At 48.1% G+C, this 20484-nt stretch overlaps 1 protein-coding gene across 1 annotated transcript in view; it reads right to left on the reverse strand.

The window, feature by feature from the left end:
- The window catches only part of OTOP1 (otopetrin 1), a 33666-nt gene extending 14873 nt beyond the window's left edge, over positions 1-18793 (reverse strand). Inside the window, exons 1-3 of the mRNA XM_070615341.1 lie at positions 18135-18793; positions 6413-6549; positions 312-370 (exon numbers count right to left, since the gene is read on the reverse strand). Coding sequence (XP_070471442.1) covers positions 312-370; positions 6413-6549; positions 18135-18492 — 554 coding nt within the window. The 5' untranslated portion in view covers positions 18493-18793. The remainder of the gene's footprint in view (positions 1-311; positions 371-6412; positions 6550-18134) is intronic.
- Between the last annotated feature and the right edge of the window lie 1691 nt (positions 18794-20484).

The raw sequence follows: 20484 nt of genomic DNA on the forward strand, positions 1-20484 counted from the left end.
TCCGTCCTCAGAGATTGGCTATGCTATTATCTCCATTTTACAGATGAGGAAAACTGAGGATCGCAAAGGAGAAATGTCTAACATGGCAGAGTGGAAATTCAAACACACATCCTCCTACTTCCAAGGCGGTCCCCAGGAAGAGGCCAGAGGGGGGAGGTCTTGCTTCTGGGCCACGATGAGGGCTCTGCCCGTCAGGATGGGGAGGAGAGTTGTCTCATGTTTACAACCCAAGTAAGACGGCGGCCATGAGTTTTGTTTGTTCTAGAGGAACACCAAATTCAACATGTAATTCAATTACCCACGGTTTTTACCTTTCCAGTGTTTTGAAAGACTGGATGACATCCTTTGCATGCCCCCAAAGAAAATATACCTAGACGGAAAGAAAGGAAGAAAAGCAAGACGCATCAGTGGGAGATCATCATATTTGCACACTTGAGAAGCTATGAGACTTAAGGAAGAGGTTTGGGAAAATGTTAGGGAGTGACTTCCCACCCTAAGACTGGCGAGTCGATATCCTCGTCTTGGGTGGCAGTGCCACTCCCCAGTGGGGACAGTGCCCCAGAGCACTTTGGGGAGAATGAGGGTGAGGCTCCAGGTTCAGGAGGAAATGGTGCCATGACCGACTGAGGATGTCTGCCGTGGAAGAGGGTTTGGGGGTGGCAGCCTGCCTGTCACGAGCCTGTTAACCCATTTATATCATCCACATTAGGCTTCATCCGAGAAATATCCGCTGAACAGTTACTACGCCAGTGGCCAGAAACCCAATTTTGTGTCCTTTAAATGAAGAATAGAATTGATCTGGGTTGGTCCTTTATTTTACTCTATTACCCATGCGGCCCCGGCCCCTGGCGTGCAGTCACTAGAAGTAAAGCGAGGCAAGCGCCGAACGCCGGGAGGCTGGTACCGGACCTGCGCGGATTCTGGCGGCCGTGGCCTTGGGCAAGCCAAGGAGCCTGTCTGCATGTGGTTCCCATCTGTGAAGTGGGGGTGACAACGGAACTTGCCTTGGAGGGTGTCATGAGCAATTAAATAAGATAATGCATGTCAACTACTTAGAAGAGTGCCTGGAGTGGGGACATTTTCAGTGAACATTCTCCACTGTCAACTTATTCACTGGCATTGAAGGAGCACCTCCCAGGTACCAGGCAGCATTTGAACTCCTAAAATATTTGGGGCCTAATTTTAGACACAAACACATACACTAGTCCACCCCCCTTGTCTGCGGGGAATGGTTCCAAGACCCACAGTGGGTGCCTGAAACCGCAGATGCACAGACCCCTATGTATACTGTGTTTTTTCTATACATATGTATCTATGATAAAGGTTAATTTATAAATTAGGCACAGTAAGAGATTAACAATTATAACTAGTAATAAAATAGAATGATTATAACAATATCCTGTAATAAAAGTTACCATAGATCTTAGCAACCTCAGCATATGACTTTTTTTCTTATTAACTTGAAAACTTTCACCTTTTCGCTTAAAGGAAGCACTTCACAGCTTCTCTTTGGCATAGCCGAATCGCCACCATCACTACTCTTGCACGTTGGGGCCATTATTAAATAAAATAAGGGTGACTTGAACACAAGCACTGCGATACTGCGACAGCCGGTCTCATAACTGACACGGCTGCTTAGTGACCGAGAGGCGGGTGGCGTCTACAGCGTGGATCCACTGGACAGAGGACGAGTCACACCTCGGATGAGGTGGAGAGAGACGGCGCGAGATTTCATCACTCAGAATGGCGTGCAATTTAAAACTCAGAAGTTGTCTATTTTTGGAATTTTCCATTTAATATTTTTGGACCATGGTGGTCCACGGGTAACTGAAACTACGGAAAGCAAAACCACGGATCAGGGGAGCCCTGTACTAGCATCTATTGTATGCCAAACCATGCTGGGCACTTCATAAATTTGTCTCATTTCATCTTCATTTTGCAATTAAGTGCCATAAAAAGAAAGCCAGACAGCCGAAAGGAAAATACACTTATACAGACTATCTCTTCCACCTTGTTTTACCTAAGACTTACTGTCCTGCTCTGGAAAACACTTTCGGGGTATGATTGTTGAAATACCTGACAATTTAAAAAACGGATAGCAGTGACTCCTGGTAAAGATGACATTCAGCCCAACAATAGGGAAACGGTCAAGTAATCTAGCATTCACCAATGAATTCTAAGTTAGACAGCTACTTAATTGGTGCTTCTATAAAGACTACATAGCAACACAGAGAAGTTATGTTACCAAGTAAGGGCTCAAAGCCAATACTATGGCACCAGCTTTTGAGAAGAGGCTTTATTGCGAGGTTGAGCAGCGAGGAGACAGGGGGCAAGGCTCTCAAATCTGTCTCTGGGATCCAGAGTTTGGGGCAAAACTTAAGGAGTTAGGGGCTTCTAAGCTACAGCTGGGCCCATGTAAGCTGATCGGCTAGTCTTGAATCAGTCCATATATGGGCAGCTTGGGCTGCCTGAAGCTGGGTTTTCCTTATTGAAGGAAGATTCTTGGTTCCAGGGTCATCCCAGGGCTATGGGTTCCCGTCTGGCACATGTGCAGTGCCGTCTCTGTTACTGAGCAAAGTTTGATTAAAATAACCTGTTTGGGGGCTGGCCTGGTGGTGTAGTGGTTAAGTTTGCCCACTCTGCTTCTGCAGCCCAGGGTTCGCGTGTTCAGATCCTGGGCACAGACCTACACACTGGCCATCAAGCCACGCTATGGTGGCATCTCACATAAAGCAGAGGATGATTGGCACAGATGTTAGCTCAGTGACAATCTTCCTCACCAAAATAAATAAAATAAAATCACCTGTTTTAAGGAAACAAAATTAATTTAAGGTGGTCAATATTTTATGTACTGTTTCATTTATAATTTTTTTTTTCTGAAGAAGATTAGCCCTGAGCTAACATCTGTGCCAATCTTCCTCTATTTTATATGTGGGTTGCCGCCACAGTGTCGCTTGACAAGTGGTATGGGTCTGTGCCCGGGATCTGAACCCACAATCCCAGGCCACCAAAGCGGAGTGTGCCAGACTCAACCACTAGGCCACAGACCCAGCCCCTCATTTATAACTTTTTTAAAGTGAAAAACCCATAATAGTTCCACACCTCCTGTGTAAAACTTTGACGAGAATGTACACTTGAGTATAAGGAATGGAGGAAATAGATAAAAACAATAACAAATGTTTCCATTAATGGGCTTACAGTTAGATGTATTTTTATTCTCGTTTCCAATTTTTTCAGTAATGTTCTACTATAATTTAAAAATAAATTTTTTAAAATTACCATACAACCTAGTAATTCCATTTCTGGGTACACATCCAAAAAAATTGAAAGCAGGGTCTCAAAAAGATATTTGTGTCCCCATGTTCACGGCAGCACTACTCACAATAGTCAAAAGGCAGAAGCAACCCACGTGTCCATCGATGGATGAACAAAATGTGACCTCTCCATACGATGGAACATTGCTCAGCCTTAGGAAGGAAGGAAATCCTGTCACAGGCTGCAACGTGGATGGACCTTGAGGACATTATGCCAAGTGAAGTAGGGCAGTCACAAAAGACAAACACTGTGTGATTCCACTTAACCGAGGCCCCCAGAGGAGTCAAATTCCTAGAGAGGGAAAGCGGAACGGCCGCTGCCAGGGGCTGGGGGCGGAGGATTCAGGAGCCAGTGTTTAATGGGAAGAGAATTTCATTTTTGCAAGCTGAAAGAGTTCTGGAGATGTGTAGAACAACAATGTGAATACGCTCAGCACTACTGACCTGTACACTCAAAAATGGCTAAGAGGGCAAATTTTATGTTGTGAGTATTTTACAATTTTTTTTAAAAAATACTATATTTTTAAAAATAATGGTTTTCACTCTCCAGTCACCTAATGTAGCAAAGGCACATAGTAAAGTAGAGAATGATTGATTAATTGATTGACTGACTGATAAAATGCTTTAAATTAAGAAGATCCAGATCTCTAACCCATCAAGTAACAGCATTATTTTGAAAACTCACATCTCTCCAGGTTATTCCTCTGTCTAAAGCCTTCAATGGCTCCCCATTGCCCTCCAGATAAAGTCCAAGCTCCTAAGCAGCCATCAGCCCTGACTAAGTGCTCACTGAAAAGTGCTTTACACACATTAGCACCTCCAAACCTCATCATCCCATGAAATAGGCACTTTACAGATGAGAACTGTGAGGCCCAGAGAGGTTAAGAAATTTGCCTGAGGTCACACAGCTGGTATAAGTCAGAGTCAGGTCTGCCCAGAGTCCATGCTTATAAGCCCTATGCTAAACCATGGCTCCATTCTGTGCCCGTCACCCCAGCTCACCTCCCCGCACAGCCCCACACATCTTCTCCCTTGTCATGTAGAAAGACCGCACATCCCCAAAATGTCCTCTTTTAATGGCCTCTTACACACCACACCTCTCTTTCATTGACAGCTCTGGGGCTCTTCCCTGGCAGAAACCACCACTCCCCCCAAAGCTGACGAGAGACCCCCCTGGCCCTCATCACCGGAGGACTTGGGTCAAGGCCTCGAGCCCCCGCGTTGTCATCGTCTGTTTCTGTGACTGTCTCCCCATCTGACTGACAGCTCCGGAGGGCGCAGCCCGCGGTGCTCACCCTGGTACCCCCAGAACCGAGCACAGTGTCTGCCCGGCTCGGAGGGAAGGAGGGAAGGAGGGAAGTTAGCTCTTTCTGGTCTCACTGAGGCTGTCCACATTGCCGCTGGTGTCACTGTAAGACTCTCATACCATGAGATTTGACTTCCCTGGAATAAACCCCCAGTTAACCCTTGTATTAGTTTGCTGGGGCTGCCATAACAAAGCACCACAGACAAGGTGACTTCGAACAACAGAAACTTATTTTCTCGCAGTTCTAGAGGCCAGAAGTCCAAGACCAACGTGCCAGCAGGGTTGGTTCCTTCTGAGGCCTCTCTCCTTGGCCTGTAAATGGCTGTCTTCCTCCAGCATCCTCACACGGTCTTCCCTCTGTGAGCCTCTGTCCTAATCTTCTCTTCTCACGAGGACGCCAGTCCTGCTCTATGAGGGCCACCCATAGGACCTGATTTAGCCTTTAGCCTTAATGACCTCTGTAAAGACGCTATCCCAAACGAAGTCACATTCTGAGGTACTACAGGTTAACACTCAGCATATGAACTGTGGGGGCGTGGCCGGCCATTTCAGCCCATAGCAACTCAAATGCAAGGTGACCCCTTCAAACTTGTCCCCAGCAAGCCACCACGCCACCGCAGAGCCACACTGCTGCCGAGCTCACACGGCACGTCCTCTCAAAGAGCTTCACTTGTAAGAATGTCTGATCTCAGGAAACATCCTAAGGTCAGCGAGAGCTGTCCGGCAAGTCACGTGGGTACACAAACTGGAGACCGCTGTGATAAAGGACAGAGCTCATCAATGGCATCAGTGGCCTTCTGGAGGTGGAAAATTGGTCCCGGAGGACCTTCTTAAACTGGGAATCCAGAAATACTCTGAGCAGCGACAGTATGACTGCACCACGGTTATGGTCGTCAGGGCGACTCATGTGAAGGAGAATCATCGTGTCTTGGCTGTGGCTTTCGGCAAGTCATTTCTCCTCTCTCACCTCCAGCTTCTGCCTTAGAAATGAACGTGGTGCTCCAACACCTGTTCTTGTGGAGTTGTTGGAGTCATTGCACGAAGTGATAAATGAAAAGTACCTCTGCATACTCTACAGTTCTACAGAAATATGAATTATCACTTTCATTATTAGAGTAACAGGGATCCCAACTCTGACAGCCATCACCAGGGACTTCTGCTAAGAATGGAAGCTATACTGGAGGTCCATCTAAGATTCTTTTCAAACATGAGATTTTTCTGATTCTAAGCTATCTGTTTAAATTACATATAGCAAATCCTTATTTCTTAGCCACACCAAGTTGACCAGTGCTGAGAAGGAACCTCTCATACATTTCTAAAAGAATTTAATCCACAAGTAGGCAAACAAAAAGTGTTTCAATGACCCAGAAGAGTGACTGTAATGGCACGGGGTTTCTTTTGGGGATGATGAAAAAGTTCTAAAATTGATTGTGGTGATGGTTGCACAACCTTATGAATATACTAAATGACGCAACTATATGCATTAAACGGGTGAATTGTACGGTATGTGAATTATATCTCCATAAAGGTGTTATATTAAAATTGCCCCAAGCCTTTTCTGGTGGACCCTGGCTTGGCAGAATTTCCTGACTCTCCATCATTACAGTTCTGCCTCATAGGACTCCCACAAAGATAACCAAGGGGACACAGAGTCCCACTTTACAGTGGAGGCAGCTGAAGACCCGAACCTCAGAGACGGACTCAAGCTCACCGTGTGCTGCCCCCATTTTCTACACCCTGGAGCATACTTAACAGGAACCAAGACAACATAAATAAACATTGCGTGGTTTACCTGCAGCAGAGTATGTACTGCGTGTGTCACAGGGAACACTCCTTCTGTGGCTGATAAACATTCAGAAAATCCAATGAAGTACCCAATTTTAAGGCATCCCAGGATGATGGTAATGACTGCAAACAATGTGATACTACCTAAATTGGGGGGGGAGGGGGTAGAAACGCACACATATAAATAATATGCACTGATGTCATTTCAAAATGAGTTATATTAAACCCTCACGTATAGGGTCAAATGATTTTTGACAAGGGTGCCAAGACCGTTCAATGGGAGAAGGACGGTCGATTCAACCAATGGTGCCGGGAAACTGGATAGTCACATGCAAAAGAATGAAGATGGACCCCTACTTTACCCTATATACAAAAATTAATGCAAAAGGAATCAAAGACTTAAAAGTAAAACCTCAAACTCTTAGAAGAAAATGTAGGGGAAAATCTTTACAAGATGGCTTTGGAAATGATTCGTTGGATATGACACCAAAAACGCAAGCAATAAAAGTAAACGTAGATAGACTGGACTACATCAAAATGAAAAAAATTTATGCATCAGAGGACACCACCAACCCACAGAATGGGAGAAAATATTTGCAAATCATATATCTGATAAGGCATTAGTATCCAGAATGTATAAAGAACTGTAATTTAACAATAACAAAAAAGAAACAACCCAACTAAAAAATGAGCAAAGAACTTGAATAGACATTTCTCCAAAGAAGATATGCAAATGGATAATTAACATAGGAAAAGATGCTCAACTTCACTAATTATTAGGGAAATGCAACTGAGAAAACCACAATGAGTCATCACCTCACATCCATTCGGATGGCTGCTATCAAGAAAAGAAAAGAGAGAGAAAGAGAAAAGAGAAAGGGGGGGGAAGAAAGAAAGAAAGAGAGAGACAGAGAGAGAGAGAGAAAGAAAGAGAGAAAGAAAGAAAGAAAAAACAACAACAACAAATGTTGGCAAGGATGTGGAAAAATTGGACGCCTGGCATACTGTTGATGGGAACGTAAAATGGGGCAGCCATTATGGAAAACAGTATGGCAATTTCTCAAAAAACTAAAAATAGTATTTCAACTTGATTTAGCAATTCCACTTCTGGGTATATACTCAAAAGGATCAAAAGCAGGGACACAAAGGGATATTTGTACACCCATGTTCCTGGCAGCATTATTCACAATAGCCAAAAGGTGGAAGCAACCCAAGTGTCCATTGATGGACTGGATAAACAAAATGTGGTCTATCCATACAATGGAATATTATTCAGCTTTAAAGAGGAAGGATAATCTCTCACATGTGAATCTTTCACAAGTGAAACAAGCCACTCACGGATGGACAAACACTGTATGATTGTACTCGGGAGATCCTTAGGGCAGTTAAATCCACAGGGATAGAAAGTAGAATAGGAGTTGCCAGGGCCGGCAGGGAGGGGGAATGGGGCGCTGTTTAATGGGGACAGTTTTAGTTTGCAAGAGGGAAGAGTTCTAGAGATTGATTACACAATGTGAATGTACTGAACACTACTGAACAATACTTAAAAATGATTGTTGGTAAATTTTATGTTATATGTATTTTACCACAATTAAAAATAAATATATATATCTATAAAATAAGTTCTACTATTGGCCCGATAATCTGAAGCCAGAAGGCAGTATGATGTCCTGTTTATTACGGTACCCACCCCATGCATATCCCAGGGTCTGACAAATGATACACATTCAAGAAAAGTTTGGCCGAATCAACAGAAGGCCTCTAGAAGCTTTTGGCAAAAAAAGATCAGTCGAAGAATGTCACGGCTCTGCTCAAAAATCTCAGTTCTCTAATCCTAAAATGCTTATTCTTGAGAAGAATAAGGGTGAGGGATATACAGGTACACAGAAAGTCTCTGTACTGCGTTTGCAACTCTTCTGTAAATCTAAAGCGTTTCTGAAATAGAAAGCTTCCTTTAAAACAATGATGGGAGGGTCCATGGTAGCATCAGGGAAAGGGTCTATGCTGGGTGAAGAGAAGAAAGAAAACACTCGTTGATGGTGTATCCAGCATGGCTTTGACAAAAAGTAAAAACAAACAAAAAATACGCATACAAAAAAAAGCCTACAAAGGAATATAGCAAATACATTAAGAAGAAACTTGTAACAAACGAAGAAATTAGGGAGAAAAACATAGTGATCATGGGGACTTGACCAACGTCAGCGTTCCTAATCCCTCTTCTGGGCCAACATTGACCACCATTCACACATTCTCTCCCACCAACGGGAGGAAACTGGATCGTGTGTGACATGCATTATGGCAAGAGAGAGAGAGGGCATGAGCTGTAAGTGAGCTATAACCTTACAGCTCAGCCTCAGAAGCCTGCAGTGAAGGGTAATGCAATCGCCTGGCTCCTTCCCATCGCTCAAAGCCTTATAGAAACAACTCTAAGTCAGATTTTATTGAAGCCTGGAAAAACCCCAGTGAAATCAGAAACTTTGTAAGAGTGGAGATTGAATCCCAGTCCTTTGAAATGGTTTGACAAATGCATGGTTCGTTTTGATTACAAAGAGAACTAGCAAGCACAAAGAGAACTAACAAGATGAGGCACAGCAACCTGGTTGGGGCGACAAGAGCACAGGGTGTAGCCGTGGGCACCTGGGCACCAGTCCCGGCTGTGCCGCTGATGGAACGTGAGTTCAGACAAGTCACTGCTCTGTAAAATGAGACTGGTCCACAGCAGGGGTTCTCAAACTTGAGCGTGCATCACAATCACCTGGAGGGCTTGTTAAAACACAGATTGGGGTGGAGACTCAAAATTTGCATCTTTAACAAGTTCCCAGGTGGGACAGATGCTGTTGGTCTGGAACCCCACCTTGAGAACCACTGGTCTAGAATATCTCTGTCAGTGACATTTCAAAAGTTCTGTGATAAATACATCATGTACCTTCTCACACTCTTAAAGTCCTTCCTTCCTTCATCTATCTATCCATCCATCCACTTATTTATACAACAAATATTTTGGGGACTCCTACTATACGTAAGGCATTTTGCCAGGGGCTCAAAACAAGATTGGTGGAGAAACAAAAATGCACACATATTATATTGCATAAATTGGGGTGTGCACAAAATATAGAGGGATGAGCTGGCGCCAGACTTCTCATCTGCAGCATGGGAACCAGAAGCCAGTGGATGAGTAGCTAGAGCCCACTTGCAAGGAAAGGACTGCAGCTCAAGAATCCTATTCCCAGACAAGATGCGGCCCACCTGTCAGGGAAAAGACAGAAAGGTATTCGAGGATATGCAAAACATAATTTGCTCAACAACCATTTGTGGAGCACCAACTATGATCCAGGCACTGTTCCAGGCACTGTAGATATAAAAAAGTCAATAAAATGAAGTATATGCTCTCGATGGGGAAGATAGAAAACAAACAAGTGAATAATAAACACAGAAGAAATGTCAAGAAGTGCTAAATACATGAAGAAAAGTAAAGCAGCAAAGAGAAGCAAGGCTGATGGTAGGTGGTCAGGAAAGGACTCTCTGAGAAGGTGACAACTGAACAGAGAATAGAGGATGAGGGAAAAATATCATCCACATAACTCGTCTGACAAAGGGCTTTAACCAAACAACCAGTGAACTGGGAAAGAGTCCTCAAAATTGGGGAAGATGAAGAGGAGACGGAACAAGAGTGAGCAATAGACTTTGTAAAAATTGGAGGGGTGAATGAAGGCGTAATGGAAGGAAGGAGGAAGGGAGTGGAGGGGAGGGAGCAAGAGTTGGTGTAAAATAGATGGATGGATGGATGGATGGGTGGGTGGATGGATGGGTGGATGGATGGATGGGTAGGCGGGTGGGTGAATAGTCCAGTAGGTAGGTAGATAGATTAGTAGGAAAGAAAACAAGATAAAAGAAGTTAAATCAAAATGGATGAGGATAAACTATCTGGAAATGTGTAATCTACATGCCCTATAAAGACTTGTGATACAGGATAAAGTTGGGGTTGGTCTGGGTGGGGAGCAGAGACAAAAAACCTTTCAAAGGTCTCATGGTAGAGAGATGGGTACTAGGGGGGAAAGGGCAAAAAGAGGGATGCAGACGTATTCTACAGGTCTCATAGGAGTAGAGAGGAAGTGGGAGGATCCTGGAGCAGGAAGCAGTGTGTCTCGCTGGGGGAAATGTGTGGTATTTTGTTTTCAGATAAGAATGGGGTAATATATACCTGACTGTGAGAACAAGGAAAAGGAAGAGGGCCATTAATGGACTAGGAAAATCACAATAAGATGTTCAAGTGCTCCAAAAAGTAAACGTGTGGAAAAGGAAAATGACGGAACAATATGTAAAATAAATCATTATAATCATCACAAAGAAAAACAGAAATAATAAAGTCGAGCATATAAACGATTACAGTAAATTAGAATGATCTAAATCTCCCATTAATTAATAGACAAGGATGGGAATGTTGAATTGAAAATAAAACCTAGCTATATGCTCTTTATACAAATCACACTTTGAACAAAGTGATAACAGTGGAAAATAAAGGGGTGGACAAAGATGAACCAGGCAACACAAACAAAAAGAAAGCAGGAACGGCGATATTAATATCACATCATAAGGAATTTAAGGTTAAATGTAATAAAAATAGGATAAAGAATCCTTCTACCGTTATCATTGCACACGAGAAAAGACATAATGTATGAGGAGGAGGTACTAGTCACATGTGCACCCAGATAAAATAGTTTGTGCTTTGTATGTTTACCGTCTGAAAGAACAGAGTGGAAGATCTCAGAACCAGACAGATCTAGCAGACAAAACATAAGAGAGGACGCAGAAGAACTGAATCACACAATCAATAAACTTGGTTTTATAATGTCACCTTGCATACCTCAAAAAGAGAAAATGTAATTTTGGACGTCCACGGAACAGTGACATAAATCGATTGTGCTATAAAAAGACAGTGCAGTGCAGGGGTAGAAGCCGCCGGCCTGACTTCAAATCCTGTTTTTTATCACTTATTAGGTGATGACCTTGGGAAATTACTTAACTTCTCCGTGCCTCAGTTTCCTCATCTGTAAAATGTGGATAATAATAAGATTGCCTATCTCATAGGGTTGTAGAGGAGATTAAATGAGTCACTACATTAAAAGCACCCAGAACAGTGCCCCACACATAGAAAATTCTACAAATAGGATGTTATGATCATCATCACTCAACCACAAAGAAAAGTTTAAATCAGAAAGTTTACCAGTCACATGACTTGAGAATAATCCTAGCGTCTACTGTTGGCAGAAGGGAGGCCCATCCTCTGTGTTAGGCACCCAGACCCCTCCTAGGAGTCTACAATCTTAAACTGTGGGCTCTCAGAAGTGGACGGTCCCACAGAGTTAGTCTGCATCGCCCATCTCATGCAAGGATGCCTCCCACTGCATCAAGACCGGCGGCCACCTGGCCTCCACCTGGACCAGGGCTCCCCCTCCTCTGGGGAGGTGCCCCATCTCTCAAAGTGTGCCCTACCATCACCAACTGGTGCTCATATTAGAACGTTCTTCCTTACTTCGAACTGCAGTCAGTCTCCCAGAAGTGCCATCTTCTTCCCTGGAGATTCTGTCATCCCTCACTCACTCATTCATTCATCCATGCATTCACTCATTTGATGATTCAGTAAATATCAATGTAATCAACAAATATTATTACATGTCGGGTGCTAGGCTGGGAGCTCAGGATACAATGGGGAGCACATTCAGACAGGATCCCTGCCTTCGAGAGCTCACAATCTGGTTAGATCAACGAACACACTGAATAACACGACCCCCTGCTTGATTAGTGCTGGAAGACGATGAAGAGGGTACTCTGAGAACTCACATCCCAGGAGCCGCACGGGTCTGAAGGGTCAGGAAAGGCTTCCCTGAAGAAGGGACTCTTGTTTGCGGAAAGCCAGAGGAGGGCCTGGAGCTGAGGCAGTGAGGCGGCAGCATTTTCTACCCTGCCGTCTCCACATCCTCTCTCTTCCGGACTGAACATCCTTTCACTCCTCCCAGGCCCCCCTCCTACAGGTGCCCACGTGAGGCTCAAAGGGGCACAAGACACGCCACGTGCAGTCTGACTTCCTTTCCAAGGAATGCCAAACCATCATCAGCTTTTTGGGCAGCCACATGCTCTTGCTGATGCTGAAATCCTGACGTTATGTTCGTATTTTCTATTAGACCAGGGATCCCACCCAAACAAACAAATAAGTCAGAAAGTGCACGCAGTTAGGTAAAACTCTCTCATAGTGACCTCAGGCTGGGTCTTGGGGGTCACTGCTCCCCTTCCTGAGGAAATTGCTCGAAACCCCCTGTGCATTGATTTGCTCCAGAATTTTGCTGGGTGTCACTGCTGTGCTCAGTTCTCTACATTCTCTGTATTCTTTCATCTTTTTAAAATTCAGGACATATTCCTATTCCTCCCCTTGTCAGCTGATTCCTCAGGGTCATCTTCCAGCCTCCTGTATTACTCCTCTGAAACTTGGGTCACACCCTGAAGACAGAGCGATCATTCTGAAATGCAAATACAATCACATCCTTCCCTCTCTTTAAAATCTTCAATGGCTCCCCATTACCCACAGGACAAAGCCAAGGTCTGAAGTCTGCGTGTAGGGTTCTACCTACCACAGATCTTGCCAGCATCTCTGGACTCGCTCCAGACTCCAGCAAAAACAAAACATCCTCCTCTGGGGACCCTTCCCTAAACCTCCAAACCCCCTCATGCCCAGGCTACTCTTTTGCCCACCCACCCACCCCTGCACATCATAATACTGAATAATTTATTTCATAATAATAATACATTTCTCTTACTATGCGCCAGAGGCTTCTCTAAGCATTTTATATGTACTAACTTACGGATTCTCGTAACAACCCTATGTGACAGGCAGTATCAACATCCCCATTTTACAGATGAGGAAACTGAGGCAGAGAAGAGGATCTATATGCCCTGCACAGGGGCCATGCTCTCAGACATCATGCTCCACTGCCCCTCATCGTCTGCACCGTCCTCGCCCTCTCCTGCACCTCTCCGTGCAGGGCCTGATCATTCTGGCATCCTCAGAGCCCAGACAGGGCCTGGCACAGATGGGAGCTCAGTCCAGGCTGTGGAAGAAAACCAGACCCAAAGGTCCTGCCCAGCCACCTCAAAAGTTGTCTCCATGCTGTGGGCTCGGCTCCCTTCTCTGTTGCTCTCTGCAAGTTCCAAAGATCCTCCCGCTCGATGGAGAAGACAGGAGCCAAGTGTAAGTGAGGGGGTTTGCCCTCTCGGTCGCCTGTTGCTATCATATCGTCCACCCCAAAGCGAGCAGCTTGTCCCTCTTCTCTGTCTCACTCTGTTCGAATATTTCCAGAGATGGGGGCTCAGCCCTCCTCCTGAAGCCCCTTCAGCTTGCTGGTCTGGTAAATGGGCGTGATAACACCCACCTCGAGAGGCGCTGTGAGATTGAGACACTACGCCAAGTGAAAGAAGCTAGTCACAAAGATGACATGCTACGTGATTCCATTTGCAGGAAATGTCCAGACTACGCGAATCTAGAGACAGGAAGCAGATTAGTGGTGGCCTTGGGCTAGGGGGGAATAAGAGGTATAGGGGATGACAGCTGAAGGGTGCAGGGCTTCTTTTTGAGATGAGAAAAATGTTCTAAAATGGACTGTGGTGATGGTTGACATGTCTGTGAATACACTACGAACCATTGACTTGTGCCCGTTCCATGCGCGAATTGTGGAGTATGTGGACTACATCTCAATAAAGCTGTCTTTAACAAGAAGGCGAAGAATTGCTGGGGCACGCTGACTTGGGGCTTGCTATACCCATAGCAGGGACAGAAGCTCCAGGAAACGAGGAGTGTCTGGAAGAGGCTGCGTCTGCCGGAGAGTGAGGCTATAGGAGGAGCACGCATTCTGAGGAGGAAGAACAAAGTGCAGCCTGGCTCGATGTTCAGGAACTCGCTGCATCTGTCCTGAAGTCAGCAGGCGGGCTGGAATCCCACGAGGACCCAGCCTGACCGCTCCCTCCTCTGCGGCACCGGACGCTGCCGTGTGACCGCACACCAGGTTTTGCAATCCGGTCGACCATCCTCCGGTGGTTCCTCGCGAGTCCTGGCTGCACTACCAGCCTGTGGGCTCCCTGAGCAGCAGGGACTCCTGCTGCATCTTTGAGTCCCTCTCCTCTGCTCTCTGCCACCATCCCCATGACGCCTGCCCCTCTTCACACATGTCCTCGGTCCCATCTCTCTTAGCAACCTTCACTCTCTCACACTTGGGGACAGCCTGTTTCCAAAACCCATCATTGTGTGTCCGACCTTTATCTCTACAACTTGCACAGCCGCCACCCCGGGCTGATCTTACATAAGCAGCTCACATCTGCCCCTTTACTTCCAGTCCCTTAAAGGACGATGAGCATAGTGCTCTGAGCAGCCCATTTCCGGGGATGGCGTGCTGGACAGAGAGGCAATGTGTCATACACACAGGTGTGCCAAATTTTAAGAAAAAAGCACTACATAAAAATCTGACTTCACAAAAGGAGTAAATTTGGGGGTGACTATTCACGCGCACAAAGAAAGAATTGCTGTGACAAATAACTGGGACAATGCTTCTAATGTACCAGCATTCCGAACCACCCAATAAATATAGCTATTACTCTTATCGTTGTCATTCCCATAACTTTGTGTTAATAACACTTCCCTGGGCTTGAGACAGGACAGAAACAAGAAAAAAAACTACCTTTACCACTGCAGTCTTGTAAGAGACTAGAAACAGGACAAAAGCAGGCCTCTGGTAATTAATGGGAGGAAGCAGCTATTCACTGGGTTTTCATGTCACTGCGCATGACACAAGATACAGCGGCTGTGGTCATTTCTTCGAAAAAAAATCAAGGCCTTTAGTTAGCAAATAGAGGAGCTGGATTAATAATCCACCATCTCTATTGCATTTTTTTTTTACATAGGTCAATATTTTGTTCCAAAGGAAGTCTTCACTTTCTCACACCCAGTAGGTGGAATAGAATGTTTCCCGCTTGAAGAAATGCCTCACAGCCCATAACAAAACCCAAGAACTTTCTCTGGAAAACCTCAGTGCCTGGAATGCCCCAGGCTGGCTCTGTCTCAGAGCCCCAGACGTCCAAGACTGTCACAGAAGCCAGGGCAGAGCTAAGTCAAACCCGTCTTTCCAGCTACGATTCCAGAGAAACCCAGTCCCTGCTGGGGCTGAAGGCACTTCCCTTGGCACCGAGGCCTCCCGACGCTCCTTTGGGATAACTGGCCTCCTCTTCTCTGACGAACTGTGGCTCTCTTACAGGGATGGAGAGGGCTTGGCCAACTGTGCTCCCTCGACATCTCCCAGCTCCTCCCTGAGAGGCAGTCAGGATTCTCATTTTACTGCTGAGGAAACCGGGCCTCAGAAAGGTGGCAGTAATATAGCTGAGGCATTAAGTCATGCCTTCCAGGGCCAGCGCCACTTCCACCACCCACACGCCTCATTTGAATGGTTATGTTATTGAGGCAACTTGCTGAGTGTCGAAACAGCCACTATTTATCGAACACCTACTATGTGCTCTCTCTCTATTGCCTCATTTGTTCCATCATTGGTTGGGGTCAAATAGACATCTCAAATGTAACGCATCCACAAGAGAAACCTTGATTCTGCATCCCCACTCCTGCTTCTTCCTCTGTCTTCCCAATCCTGGGAAATGGCACCACCCTTCACCAACTGACTCAGGCCCCAGTGCTTGGAGTCTTTCTGGAAGGAGGGAGAGAGTGGGGAAGATCAGGGAAAGAAGGATAAAGGAAGGAAGGGAGCAAGGAGAGAGGAAGGAAGGACAAGGGGAGAGAAGAAGAAAAAGAAAAGGAGAAAAGGAGGGAGAGAGGGAGGGAAGAAAACAGAACAGAAGGGGAGGAGAGGGAGGCAGGAATGAGGAGGGGTGAAGGAGAAAGAAAGGAATGATGAGGAGGGAAGGAAGGAGGGAAGAAGGAAGAACCAAAGGATGGAGGAGGACGAAGGGAGGGAGGGACAAAGACAGGATCCTCCCACTATAGGAAAGCATAGGTCACAGCCAGTGTGCGTGGTATTTTTAGCCTAAGTTAATATCCTCAAAAGACCCTTTCATTGCCGTTTGCTCGTTTGTTTGACATGGCACTGGATTCACTGCCATTGGCAGAGTCACAAAGCCACGAACCTCCCTAAAACAACCATTTCCAGAACAGGAATTTGGGCCATCCTGGAGTTGTGTGCAGTTTTTCCAAAGGCAACATGAATCAGACACAGTCCCTGAGCCCGACACCTCAGATCTCATCCAGATGACAAGGCTCATACCCACTCGTCACAGCACAAGGCAAAGACCGACAAGGAGCAGAAGAGCGTTACACAGAGAGAGCCGCGGCGGCCTGTGGGAGCGAGAGGGACGCCTGCCAGGCACGTGCAGAGGGCAGCGCTGGGGCCAGACCTTCGAAAAGGGAATGTGGGTGCGAAGGACGAAAGTGCGCTGGGCACCCACCCCATAGCCAGCAGACATTGGTCCTGCCAAGTGTGTGAGTCCCATTCTACACATGCTGAAACAGTGGTGGGGTAGGGGACTACAGATTAAGTACCCAGCCCAAGGGCATGCAAGGAGAGTGAAAGCCACACTAGAAGGGAGATTTCGATTCAGGTCTAACATGAGAATTCAAACAGAGATGTGCTACGTGTGTGGACCACTCCGAGCGAAATGTACTCAGCCTCTCCTATGAAGATTTCTCAGACAGCAGCTTTCTCCGAAACTAGACTCCCCATGCCTCCTCCCTTTGACCAGCATCTTGTCTGTCTCCCTTTCAAGAGTGAAAGCTCCTTGAGGAGTGGACTGTTTCTATTTTGACAATGTGTCAATCAACAGGTTGTGAATTCCTAGCAACCGACATTGGAATTCAGGAATTCAGACATTCTCCCCACTGTCTGGAGGTTTATCCACTCATTCCTTACTTCACTCATCCCAAATGCACTTTCCTACCACCTGTTCTATGTCAGGACCTGCAGCAGTTCTAGGACCAAGAGACGAGCATCACAGAGCTCCCCATGGCAGTGGAGGGGGCAGATGTGTCAACAAGAACAACGGTGTTTACCCAGGGCACAGGGAGGGGTGAAGTGGGGCCAGAACCATCAAGTGGGGGAGGTCGGAAAAGCTTCACTAGGGAGGATGGGGTGTGGCCTGGATCCTGTCTTGGAAAGCAGGGCAGGTGGGAGGCATTTAGGAGGAGGGAACCGAATATGCAAAGGCACAGAAACATGAAATACTGTGATGGGAACCAAAAGCCTTTGAGACTGGAGCACAGGGTGAGGGGATATACCTAAAGAGGTCATCTGGGGCCAGATTTTAGAAGGCCTTGAATGCCAGGAAAGGGACTGTGGTCTCCAGCTTGGGGGCAGAGGAACCATGGGAGGGCTTTAAGTCAAGGAAAGATGTGAACAGGTTTGTGTAACTGTAGCTCTAACGATGGAATGTAAGGCAAGAGCCTGAAGGCAGAAAGAAGAGGCTACTGCAATAATCCAGGCTTAAGGAAGAGCGAGAAAGAGAGAAGGAAGGGCAGGAGGGGCGAGCCAAAAAGGATGCTCAGGAAGAGGGAGGCAGAAAAGACAAAAGGGAAGAAGTCAAAGGAGGAAAGGGCGCACGGCTGCTGCCAGGCTGCAGCTGGCGGGCGAGCAGGCTGGGTTCGCGGTGCGCTCGCTCCCGCGCACCTGCCCGCCGGCTGGGAGACTCACCTCGGAGCCAGCGCGCGCCGGCCTCCGTGTCCTTGAGGCGGATGAGGCGGCGGTGCGAGGAGCTGTGGCGCACGTACCACAGCATCCAGAGCAGCTGCAGCAGCATGAGCGCCGTGAGGAAGCAGAGCAGATGGCTCTTGCCCACGCCCGAGGCGTGCACGGCCCAGGCCAGCAGGAGCAGCAGCCCCGCCACGAACACGTTCAGCCCGTACTGGCTGCTCAGTGCCTCGGCCAGCTTCTGCGGGACGCTGGCGCAGACGGTGCCCCGCCGAAGAGCCGGGGACTCCGGGGACTCTCTATCCCCCGCGCTCTGAGCCGCCTGGGGAGAGGCAGGAGCCCTCTGGCCCTCGGGCATCATTGACTGACCCGCACCGAGCCTAGTCCCTGGAGTGGCTGCGGCCCGGGCCCCACCTGCTGCCCTGACCCCTGCCCTTGCCCTGACCCCTCTGTCAACCAGCCCCTCACTCCTGCTCCCCCCTCCAGTTCCTGCCCCGACGCCCTCTGAGAATCGGCCCCAGTCTCCTAATCGCCGTCCGACGCCTGCTCTCCCCGCTTCTTCGCCCTGCACTGGGTCAAGGTGCCCGCCCGGTCCACTTACCACCGTCCCCTACCCGTTTGACCCGAGCTGATCCCGGCTGCTTCGTGCTCCCCAAGGCGCACTGCCCCCTTCCTCTTAGGGCCGTTCCCCGCCCCTGATGCCTCCGACGAGGGTCTGCCCTGCAGAACCCCCGCGCGTCCTCCCGCAGCCCTCCCCGCGCGCCCCGACCCCTCCTGCTGTCAGCAGCCCTCTCCCCTGCGCCCACGCCGGCAGACCCAGCCCTGCCAGGGGCCCCGGAAACCCTGGCTGGCTACAGGTGCCTCCCGCCGGCTCCCGGTGTGAGGGGGGAGCCAAGGGGTCGCGCCGGGCGGCCCGAAGGAGTGGGCACCGGGGCGTGGTTGCGGCGGAGCAGGGTGTCCGGGGCTCCGCGGGTGCGTGCCCGGCTCCTGAGCGTCTGCCTCGCGGACCGGAGAGTCTCGGTGAGCCTGGAAGCGTCCGCGTGCGTGAGTCTGTCTGTCCTCGTCCCTGCGTATTTCTGCGGTATGTTTTCTCTGTGCGAGTCTGTCTGTCTGGCCATCTGTCTTCGGGTGTGTCTGGTTGGGACGGGCGGGGGTTGGGGGTGGGGGGAGCGGCGTGCCGCAGCGCCCATCCCTCGATCCATGAATAGGGGGAGGAGGTGTCTTTGTTTGCGTCTATGTTTGTCTGTCGGTCTGATGTACTTGTGTGTCTGCCAGGAATGCCCAGATCAGGAGCCAGTTCCCGAGAAAAGAGATCATCTCTCTCCCTCCTCCACGGGAATGGGGAGCTGCTTCTGGACCGAGTGGAGCTGGGGGTAGGGGGCGCCCAGGGTCCTCCCTGGAACCGCGGGCACCCGAGAGCCTTCCTCAGCCCCTCTAGCCCGCCGTAAGATGACCGTCGGCCAGGGTGCCCAGCTTAGATGCCTCTAAGAGGAGGTCCTGGAAGGTTCTGCAAAAGAGCTTCCTAAGGGCAGGCATGGCTGAGGGAGGGGCCGTAGCCAGGAGTTGGGAGGGAGCCACTGGGGGTTTGGAGCCTCGGAGAGGGCAGGCATGCCTCATAGGCGAGCCACCCGTGCAGCAACATAGGGCTCAGCACCCAGGAGACACCCTCTCCGCCTTGGATTAATGCTCTGCTGTTGCTGTACTGAAATTTTCCTTCCTCCCTCCCTCCCCACCTCCCTCTCTCCCTATCTTCCTTCCTTTGAGGAAGATTAGCCCTGAGCTAACTGCTGCCAATCCTCCTCTTTTTGCTGAGGAAGACTCGCCCTGAGCTAACATCCCTGCCCATCTTCCTCTAGTTTATATGTGGGACGCCTACCACAGCATGGCTTGCCAAGCGGTGCCATGTCCGCACCCAGGATCCGAACCAGCAAACCCTGGGCCACCGAAGCGGACCATGCGCACTTAACCACTGCGCCACCAGGCGGGCCCCTGAAATTCTTCATTTTTGAACAAGGGGGCTCACATTTTCATTTTGCAGTGGGTTCAAATGACATAGTCAGTTCTGATTGCTAGAGGGTCCTGGCTGCCAAGAGCCCTGGGCGGGGAGGGAGTCAACATGGGGAGCTTGCCTTTCCTTCATTCATTTTTTTCAATCCATTCACTCAACACTTATCAACACTGCATCATTTGCCAGGCTGTTCTAGGTGCTGGGGATTCTGCTGGGAAAGACTGTCCTCCTGGAGCTGACATGCAGATGCAGACACACTCAATGTTTACTGAGTATTTACTGAGAACTCGCTGGGAAGCTGGAGAGCATCAAAGGTGAGACTCAGCCCTGCCCTCCAGGAGCTCA

The sequence above is a fragment of the Equus przewalskii genome, chromosome 3 (genome assembly GCF_037783145.1).
Source record: "Equus przewalskii isolate Varuska chromosome 3, EquPr2, whole genome shotgun sequence".
Lineage (NCBI taxonomy): Eukaryota > Metazoa > Chordata > Mammalia > Perissodactyla > Equidae > Equus > Equus przewalskii.